Source organism: Ictalurus punctatus, chromosome 13 (genome assembly GCF_001660625.3).
Source record: "Ictalurus punctatus breed USDA103 chromosome 13, Coco_2.0, whole genome shotgun sequence".
Lineage (NCBI taxonomy): Eukaryota > Metazoa > Chordata > Actinopteri > Siluriformes > Ictaluridae > Ictalurus > Ictalurus punctatus.
This window is the reverse complement of record NC_030428.2, coordinates 4,594,885-4,605,257: the sequence shown is the minus strand read 5'-3', so window position 1 is coordinate 4,605,257 and position 10,373 is coordinate 4,594,885. Positions and strand designations below refer to the sequence as shown.

The following is a 10,373-nucleotide window of genomic DNA, read 5'->3' as shown; positions in this document are numbered from 1 at the left end:
GCTCACAGCACTCAGTGCAAGGGAGAATTTGGCCAAACATTACATATATTTCATTATAGCTGATTCATTTCTATCACCATATATCACCCCTTATCTTTATTGTTGGTCATAATTAATTTCCCTATGATGTTTTTAGACCTTTAGCATGTCTTTAGACCTACTAGCGATAAAATGGCTTATGAGAGACAATACTTTCATCAGCGGTGCAGCAGTAATCAGTTCATACAACACTGAAGCACCAACTGTGCAGCTTTACTTATTCTGTGTGTAGCAGTTGGGTTGTTTCCTTCAGGATGTGGTTGCTGCTGCTGTTGGTGTGTTTTTTGATTTGGGCTGTTGGTACTTACTGGTACCTGTTTGGCAAACCAAGCCCTTTCTCACTTGAGTCACTTAGACCTCCAGGTCCATTAGAGCTGGACCAGAAGAAGAGAGACAAAATTCTGAAGCAAGGTAAGTTCATGAGGATTCTGTACACGTCATGGGACATGTTGGTTTGATTTCTTAAAAATGAAAGCAGGAGTTTTTGTTTGTTTGCTTGTTTGTTTGTTTTTAAATATCTATAATTTCTTAAGCAGGTTACTGGTCTTGGTTGAAGCTTGGAGGATTGTATGTTTTGCAGCATTGCACGCTATAGCTTAAAATATCATCTAAATCTAGTATATTTTGCTCAAATAAAACACAAAAATCCAAATGAAATGATTGAAATAATAAATTGACCTTATTAGCAAAATTCATATAAATAGAAGGAACATATAATTCAAGGTTCACATTTTTTTTTCAAATGAAGATGTAAAAGAAATATTTACATGCCCTAAACTAATAATATGATAGTCCATCTTTATCTTGTCTTATCTTAATTCGATTTACAGATTTGGCCAACTACCCAGAGTGTTGAAAGATGCTTACCTAAACTGCTTTTATGATAAAGGAAACATTATCTGAGTTAGATTTATCTAATTTTGCAATTATATTGAGTAGAAACGCTTATTTGTTTTACATAATCTGATCTAAATAATAGCAGTGGGGTTACAATGAAACACTAAAACGATTTGCTCCTGTAGGCTTCAGGAAAGAGAGGATTCCAGAGAATCTGGATGCCATCGTGATTGGCAGTGGCATAGGTGGCATGACAGCGGCAGCTACACTAGCCAAACTGGGCAAGAGAGTGCTGGTGCTAGAGCAGCATGACCAAGCTGGAGGCTGCTGCCACACTTTCACTGAGAAAGGCTTCGAGTTTGACGTAGGTAAGAAATCATGCTATTATATTTTGGACTTTGATTTTCAGCATTTTCACTGCGATAAGCTACAGGTCTACCTGACCTTAACCAATATAAATTATCTTACATTTTACCTTTACTTGTAAAATCATTAAAAAACCTTTTACTGGATCAAAGACCCACTTAATTCACGCACCATTGGTCAGTCTGTGAATGTGAAGGAAAGCTGTGAAAATGAAGATCAGTGTGCATCCTATGGAAATTAGAGATAAAGATATAGACATGCACAACATAGGAAAAGGCTACAAAATTATATCCAAGTGAGCACTATTGGATCAATTGTGAGGAAATCGAAGCTGCTTCATTTCACCCAGGCACTGGTGGGACAAGACCCTCAAAACTCAGCATCAGAGCAAGAAGGAGACTCATGAGGGAAGCAGTGGTGTAGTCCTAAAAAAAGTGGTTTAATATTACCCAGACCATCCACCTCCCCCCAACCCCAATATATATAATAACTGCAACTAAAAGTTTCTGATAAGTGTTGATCAGTCCTGTACATCGGCCTGGAGGAATTTTAGCCCATTCCTCTGTACAGAACAGCTTCAACTCTGGGATGTTGGTGGGTTTTCTCACATGAACTGATTGCTTCAGGTCCTTGCACAACATTTCTTTTGGACTAAGGTCTGGACTTTGACTTGGCCATTCCAAAACATTAACTTTATTCTTCTTTAACCATTCTTTGTTAGACCAAATTGTGTGCTTAATGCCAATGACTTGCTGCATGACCCACTTTTGAGATTCAGCTCATGGATACGTGTCCTGACATTTTCCTGTAGAATTCGCTGGTATAATTCAGAATTCATTATTCCATCAATGATGACAAGCAGTCCTGGCCCAGATGCCGCAAAATACGCCCAAACCATGATAATACCACCACCATGTTTCACAGATGGGATAATGATCTTATTCTATAATGCAGTGTTTTACTTTCTCCAAACATAATGCTACTCATTTAAGCTAAAAAGTTTTATTTTTGTCTCATCTGTCCACAAAACATTTTTCCAATAGCCTTCTAGCTAGTCCACATGATCTTTAGCAAACTGTAGATGGGTCACAATGTTAATTTTGGAGAGCAGTGACTTTCTCCCTGCAGTGCAACCCTGACATGCACACCATTGTTGTTCAGTGTTTTTCTGATGGTGGATTCGTGTTAATGTTAATTAATGGCCAATGTTAATCCTTTGCGACTTCATGGACTCTTACACATTTTGGTGTTAGAGTGATCTTAGTTGGTTGACCACTCCTGGGGACGGTAACAATGGTCTAGAATTTCCTCCATTTATACACAATCTATCTGACTGTGGATTGGTGGAGTCTAAACTCTTTAGAGATGGTTTTGTGGTTATCAACCTTTTCCAGCCTGATAAGCATCAACGACTCTTTTTCTGAGGGCCTCAGAAATCTCATTTGTTCAAGCCATGATACACTTCATGTGTATCATGTCAAGGACAACATGTGTTGTGAAGATCAGACTTTGATAGATCCCTGTTCTTTAAATAAAACAGGGCGCTCACTCAAACCTGATTGTTATCCCGTTGACTGAAAAGACCTGACTCTTATTTCACCTTGAAATTAATTGATAATCTGATACACAAACCTAACACTGTCTGTTTCTGAACTAACATCATCCCAATAGTGAAATATGCTTTTCATCACAGGGACTGGGCATCTTTTTAAGATTAAAGGATAGTGGATAGTGCAAAATATAGGGAGATACTGCAAGACAACCTATTTTAGTTTGTTAAAAAATACTAAAGCTTGGGAGAAACTTCAACCTTCAACCAGCCAAACCAACACAGGAGCACTTGAACCACCAAAAGGTAAATGTTCTACAATGGCCAAGTCAAAGTCCATATCTTAATCCAATACAACAGACTTAAAACTGTTATTGAAGCAAAAAGTGGTTCTACCCAGTACTAGTCTGAAGGGGTTGAATACTTATGCAATCAGCATTTTAGGTTTTAATTTTTTGAAAAGAAAGCTGACAAATAATGACTTTTGACTTTGAAAAGTTTTCTTTAACAGTATATTGATTTGCAATTGAAAAAAAAGTGTCATTTGTAATCCAGACAAATGTGATGACTTTTAAGGGTTGAATACTTTTGAAAGGCACTGTATCTCATAGAAAGCTTTTGTGCTAGAAATTGAAGACATACAAACAACTTCTAGATGTAATGTTTTATTATTATAACATCAAAGATCTCATCCCACTGAAAGCTGAGATTCTGCGCAAGCAGATGCCATAATCTAATTTGTTAGCTGAATAAAGTTAGGTAAAAGTGTAATAAAATTAATAAATAACTGTAAAGCTCAATTAAAATAGTTTTTAGTATATCGTGGTGTATCATTTTGGTTGTTAAGGAATTCAGGCATTGCATACAAAACCTGTGTGCAATAAGACCTAAGTAGCCTAGCAACCTGATGCTAACCTTTTCTGACTGAAAAATCTATCATGAATTTAATTTAGAAATTGGATTGACAGAGCTTCCCGAACCAGTTATCTCTCTTATCTCCTTTTTTTGGCTTGGAAGGGTGTCTTATTCGATAGAATGCAGTAAAAAAAATAATTTAAAAAATGTCTAAATGAACACTTTTCAGATTCTGACATCAAACAGCACAACATGACACTTTAGAAAACAAATTCGGCTTTTATTTACAAAACACAATAGACTCCTGCTATGTCTTTGCAATCAGGAGGTGTAGCTGAAAAAGATTGTTTTTTTTTTAACAGTTGTGTGCAGACTTTTTATATCCACTGTATATCTGTTTATACAGGGCTACATTACATTGGTCAGCTACATGAGAACGGTCTGTTTAAGATCATCATGGACCAGATCACAGAAGGACAACTGCAGTTTGTGGAACTGGACAAGCACTTTGACACTTTAGTGATAGGTAGCGGAGAGAAAAGCAGGAAATACACAATCCACAGCGGAAAAACTGAGATGGAGGAGCATCTGAAGGAGCAGTTCCCTGATGACACCAAAGCTGTGGAGGAGTTCTTCAAGATCATGAAGGTAGTGCATCTCCCTGATTAGGAAATCTGTTTATTTATACAGACCTCAAGAGGTTAGAGCAGGATCTTCTTCTCTCAGCTTTTGGAGGATGTTTATAAGGTCCAAAACAAAATATATTTATTTTTCCTCAGATCTCAGCCAGGAAGACACCCATTTTGGCTGCAATAAAACTAATTCCTCAGTGGGTGACACTGTTCCTGCTTAAGAGTGGCATTGCTGACCTCTGTACCTCCATCTTTCGCCTTGTAGCCACTAATGCCACTGCAGTTGCTGACAATCTGACCTCCAACAAGGACCTCCAGTTAATCTTCAACTATTTCTTCTATGGTGAGACACTGCTTGTATTGATCTATATATTAATCTAACTGTTTTACCGCGCATGTGTGGCATGGTGGTGTAACGGGTAAAGTTGCTGTGTCACAGCTCCAAAGTCCTTGGTTCCATCTGGATTACCAATTTGTATGGAGTTTATTATGTCTGGGTGGGCAATTTCCTACAGGTTCTCCAGTTTCATCACACTGTCCTAACAAATGTTTGTAGGTGGATTGGCTATGCTAAACTGGAACAATGAGTTTGTGCACGGTGCTCTGTGATAGACAGCCATAGGCTTTGGGCTTCTTATTTATTTATTTATTTATTTATGTTTAGAAAACTTCTATTCTTTAAATTTGACTAAAAGCAGAACAATAATACTGTTAATTTATTATTATTATTATTATTATTATTATTATTATTATTATTATTATTATTATTATTATTATTTTACACCTTTGTTCTTGTCACAATATCTTTAATGAACATGGAAATCATTATTAGAGATCACATGTCTATTACGGAGATGATGTGAAGGTCAGTAGTGTATGTAAACTAAAAGTGTTCAACATGAATATTTTTTGAATGTCTGAAGGAAAAAAAGGTGATTTTTAGTTGCTGTCACGTTTTCTTCATATTAGAAGGAGGTCCCTAAGCATGGGAAGGACTTTTGTGAGTGTTAATCCATAAAATCCCATTGAATTAAGCTTTTTTTTTTTGGACAGGCGTTCCACCCAAACAGTCCAGCTGTGTCATTAATGCACTGCTGTTGCACCACTACAAGCGCGGAGCATACTACCCAAAAGGTGGCGCCAGTGAAATCCCATTCCACATCATAAAGGTCATCCAGAAATTTGGTGGCCGTGTGCTGGTCCGTGCTCCTGTAAATCGCATCCTGGTTGACAATAACGGAGCTGCATATGGTGAGTGACAGAAGACAATTACAGCCATTTCTCTCCATTTCTTTTTCTATAGCATGTCCTCTTTAAAACCTGTGTATAATGTAGATGCAGATCTTGCAATATGTCAAATATTATATGAGGATGTATATTTATCATGCCATGGATTTTTCCATACTTTCATAAATAATCACACCTATATCACTGAACTGAAAAAGTCTCTCAGATGAATGGTGTTCAGGACAGGACAGTTATAATATAGCTGAACTTTTCCTTATTAAAACTGAATGTCTGGAACATGCAGTAAGTGTCACTTTGTGATAGGCGTCACTGTGAAAAAAGGCCAAGAGGATGTGGAAGTGCGGGCTCCTGTTATCATCTCCAACTGTGGGGTCTTCACCACCTTCCAGGAATTGCTACCATCACATATACAAACCAAACCAGGTCAGCTCTTCAACCATTAGTTCTTATATATTACTTAGCCTTTATTTCTTTGGTGTCTGGATTTCAGCTATTAGAACATTAAAGCATGTTAAATCCAGCACTAATCATGCTATGATCCCATGTTGCAGAGATTCAGAAGCGGCTGAATATGATGAGACCTGGACGAGGATGCCTTTTAGTGTTCTCAGGTTTCGATGCCACACAGGAGGAATTGGGCATCAATTCTAGCAACACGTGGCTCTTTAAGTCTAACGATATGGATGCCATGTCAGTACTAAAGGAAAAAAAATCACATATAATATGTAAGGAATAAGACACAATGTGGCATCGTGTTATACGTAAAAAAAAAAAAAAATCAATTCCAGGGCTTTACGGCAAAGTGCCATTACCACCAGATGTGGATTATTTTCCTATAACAGCACATCATGAAGTGTTTTATTGCTTTTATAGTACCGTTGTTACAATTCTTTATTTATTAATGAATGAAACTGTGCTTTTTAATGGTTTATTGTTCCATATAATATTGTGGAACGTTTGTGAGACAAGTTCTTTAGATAATAAGATTACACTTGCATTATAGCAACTCACCAGCCTCTCTTTTTCTTTCTTGAGGTTATTAATAATAATAATAATAATTAAAAAACGTCATGTTATTCCTACTAAACAAATGTAGCAAAGTGGCATTGCGATGAGTTTTCACACTTCTGATGTTATGTTTATGTAAAGGATGGATGAGTACTTCAGTATGGGGAAGGACGAAGCTCCTGATAACATTCCCATGATGTACTTTACATTTCCATCTGCCAAAGATCCCACATCAAAGATCCGTCACCCAGGTACAACCTCAGGTTTCAGCAGAACGTGTTTAGATTTGACAAATTCCAGATGCAGCTCACCAACAGTGGTTGGAGTTAAAGTTTTGGATGCCATAGTACTGATGCAATACTGTTCATTTTTCAGGTAAATCTTGCTTGACCATCCTGACAATGGTTAATTATGAATGGTTTGAAGAGTGGAAGGACACTCCAGTGAGAAAAAGAGGGGATGACTATTTAGAGTACAAGATGAGATTTGGTAACAATCTATTTGACTTGGCCTGCAGCCAGTACCCCAAACTGAGAGACAAGGTACCAATCATTTCACAAATAGATTTCAGTAGCAGAATCACATTGTGTGTTAAATGTCACAGATGATTAAATGTAAAGCATAGTTTGTAAATATACTCATAGGAACACCTGTACTCTTCCTCATTCATGCAGCTATCCAATCAGACAATCATGTGGCAGCAGTGCACTGCAAAACATTAATCAGATACAGGTCAAGCGCTGCAGTTAATGTTTGCATCAAACATCAGAATGGAAAAAAAACCCACGAGCTCAGTGACTTTGACCATGGTGTGGCTGCAAGATGGGCTGGTTAAAGTATTATTATTAGAATTTCACACACAACAGTCTCTAGAGTTTACACAGAAGGGTGTGAAAAAAACAAAAAATAGTTCTGCAGGCAGCAATGCCTTAAGAGATCAAAGTAGACTGACATGAAGCCTATAGTAAATAAAATAACCACTCTTTACAACCATGGTGAGCAGAAAAGCATCTCAGAATGAGGCTACAACATCCCACATTGGGTTCTACTCCTGTCAGCAAAGTACAGCAATCTGAGACTACAATGGACATGGGTTAAGTGAAACTGGACAGTTGCAGAACTTTGATTTCCAATCAAAAATCTTTTATTGAAAAATGTGATCTCAGTGACTTTGCTTGTGTTATTATGGGTGTTGACGCAGTTAAGCTTGTTTGAGAAACTGCTGATTTCCTGGGATTTTCATGGTGCTAAAACCAAAAAAACATCCAGTTAGCTGCAGCTCTGCAAGTGTAAACACCTCGTTGAGGTCAGAGACCAAACTGTTTCACACCGGGAGGAAGGCTATTATAACTCAAATAAGCACACGTCACAACTGTGCTGAGCAGAAAATGCACAACATGTCAGACCTTGCAGACGACCACATCAGGTTTCACTTCTGTCAGCTAAGAACAGGAATCTGAGGCAACATTGGGCATAGACTGAACAGCTGAAGATTGCAAAACGTGAAGCCAGGCGATGTTTTTCCATTGTTCAATTGTTTGGTTTCCATGAACCTATGCCAACTGTAGTCTGAAGCGCTTGATCTTTATCTGTATGCTTTCATGCTTTACGTTGCTGCACCATGATGTGCATGAATGATCAAAGGTACATGCGTCCCTATTAAAGATCCCAGTGAGTGGATTTTTAAAATACACTACAAAAACATTGCTCCTGTTCATTATTTTTCTACCTGTTTCTTCTTAGCTGGTATATCAGGAGGTCTCAACTCCATTGTCAAACACACACTATCTTGGTCGTTACCTCGGAGCCATGTACTCAGCTGAGCACAATTTGGAGCGCTTCCAAGCAGAGGCCCTCGCCAGAAACCGTTGTGATACCCCTGTCAAAAATCTCTTCATTTCAGGTACAACAAGCCCTGTATGATATATAGTAGCTAAATGTTTCTACAGTATGGTTCTTAGTTATGCATTGGAAAGGATGGTGCACTTGTCAACAATGACATTACAAGTCAATTTACATGATCCAGCTTGTATGGAAAGTTACAAGTGACTAGTGTTAGGGTGAAGGGTGGAGCTTTCAGATGTATCTTTTTTTTTCCCCCATTCATGCAAAATCCAATCTGTCAGCATTCTTTCTCATTAGAATCCTCATGAAATTTGACTACTCAGCTCCTTCCTTAATTGGCGTCAGTTTAGATTTCATCGTTCTATCCTTGGTTATTTGAGCTCCAGTACACTGAGCTTGTATTCCAGGGTTTGTTCACTGATTATATGACTGTGTGTGTTTGGGTTCTCAGGTCAGGATGTGTTTAGCTGTGGTATTGCAGGTGCATTACACGGTGGCCTTCTCTGTGCCTCCACGGTGCTCAGACACATTGTGTACATTGACCTCTTCATGCTTAAGAAGAAACTGAAGAGGCAAAATGTGAGAGGAACTGCTGATCGCAACAAAAAGCTGCTGTGATTCAGGTCAGAATTCAGATGAGAAAAGTCACATTCATGATAAAGAAGGTGAAGAGACAAAAGGCGATAGGAACTTCTGAACGTATCAAAAAGCTGCTGGGAATCAGAGAGAAAAGCTACAGCAACTGACGGAAGCAATGTCCTGCTAATTAACAAATTAATTTGTTTATTTTACATAGCCGATCATCATTTTATCTTTATATGTATCATTAAATAATATATTCTCTGCATCTGTAAAGGAAAACAAGTAATAATACATAATCAACATTAAACCAATGAATGAATGAATGAATGAATGAATGAATGAATGAATAAATGAAAATAAATACAAGTTGGTACTTTATTTGAGTTCCCTCTCATTTTGAACCTGTTAATGATGCTCAGTCATTTTGACTCCTGACAACTGCAAACTTCAGGTCAGATTCAGAAGGGAATATTCATATTCATGGTAAAACTACATCCTGCAATAAAATATTGTTTTATTGAAGTCTGTAACTGCACAGCATGCCATTACAGACTTCCATACTCCCTAGTTAGCTAAACAAAAGTCTAGATTTATTTTAATTCATACTTTTATTGTTGTAACGGCAAAAATATTTGGAAAAACTGTCATGATTCAGGATACACTGAAAAGGAATAAGGTTAGTAGCGGAGCATGTAAGTGAGTTCTGGACGTATTTGGCTCACAGGAGCAATCATGCCCAGGCCTCTTTATTGTTGGCACAGAACGTCCTTAGGAAATGTCCGAGCTCTTGATTAGCACTCTCCACCTGACCGTTAACTTGAGGGTGGTAGCCTGACAAGCTCACAGAGGCACCTAACATCTCCATAAAGTTCCTCCATACCTTGTAGGTAGTTTGCAGGTCAAGCTTAGTGAAGATGCACGCTTCACGGAGTTGTTCTAATGCTGCTGAGACCAGTGGAATGGGATAGCGATACTTAGCTGTGACTTGATTTAAGGCCCAATAGTCTAGGGATGATTGTACCCCTGCTTGAGAGCTTCTTCGAAGTATTCCTCCATTGCCTTTGTTTCCTTTGCGGATAGAGGTTAGAGGCGGTTGTGTAGGGGTGTAGCTCAGACCAGCAACCCTATTGCAAAGTCATAGGGGTGATAAGGAGGAAGGCCACTTGCCTTGGTTTTACTGAACACTTCCAGATACTCTTGGGACTCCTGGGGTATGATAACTGGAGCTGTGGTTTGGGGACTTTCGATGGAGGTGGTTGCCAGTCGAACAGAGATCAGACATAGACAATTTGCATGACAGTGAACTGACCAGCACATGGTCTGATGTTCCTTCAATGAAGTTTGAGGGTGGTGAGTGTGGTGACATGAATGGTGAGTGGTTCTGTGCTTTGGATGATGAATCCATGACCAAT

The 10,373-nt window shown here is 38.3% G+C and overlaps 1 protein-coding gene across 1 annotated transcript; it reads left to right on the top strand.

Moving 5' to 3' along the window:
• The first annotated feature begins 178 nt into the window (after window positions 1-178).
• On the top strand, window positions 179-9,354 carry LOC108274341 (inactive all-trans-retinol 13,14-reductase). Its single transcript, XM_053685068.1, has 11 exons — window positions 179-450; window positions 1,062-1,244; window positions 4,053-4,294; window positions 4,426-4,621; window positions 5,332-5,529; window positions 5,830-5,949; window positions 6,078-6,216; window positions 6,676-6,785; window positions 6,910-7,076; window positions 8,278-8,437; window positions 8,831-9,354. The coding sequence occupies exons 1-11, from the start codon at window positions 294-296 to the stop codon at window positions 8,995-8,997; spliced, it is 1,839 nt and encodes a 612-aa protein (XP_053541043.1). The 5' UTR covers window positions 179-293; the 3' UTR covers window positions 8,998-9,354.
• The last annotated feature ends 1,019 nt before the right edge of the window (window positions 9,355-10,373 follow it).

What these genes read in the sequence shown, in the direction of transcription:
- LOC108274341 (XM_053685068.1), top strand. Translation starts at nt 294, where the DNA reads ATGTGGTTGCTGCTGCTGTTGGTGTGTTTTTTGATTTGGGCTGTTGGT. An exon ending in TCTAACGATATGGATGCCAT is followed by an intron (nt 6,217 to 6,675) that starts GTCAGTACTAAA and finishes GTTTATGTAAAG; the next exon opens with GATGGATGAGTACTTCAGTA. An exon ending in CAAAAATCTCTTCATTTCAG is followed by an intron (nt 8,438 to 8,830) that starts GTACAACAAGCC and finishes TTGGGTTCTCAG; the next exon opens with GTCAGGATGTGTTTAGCTGT.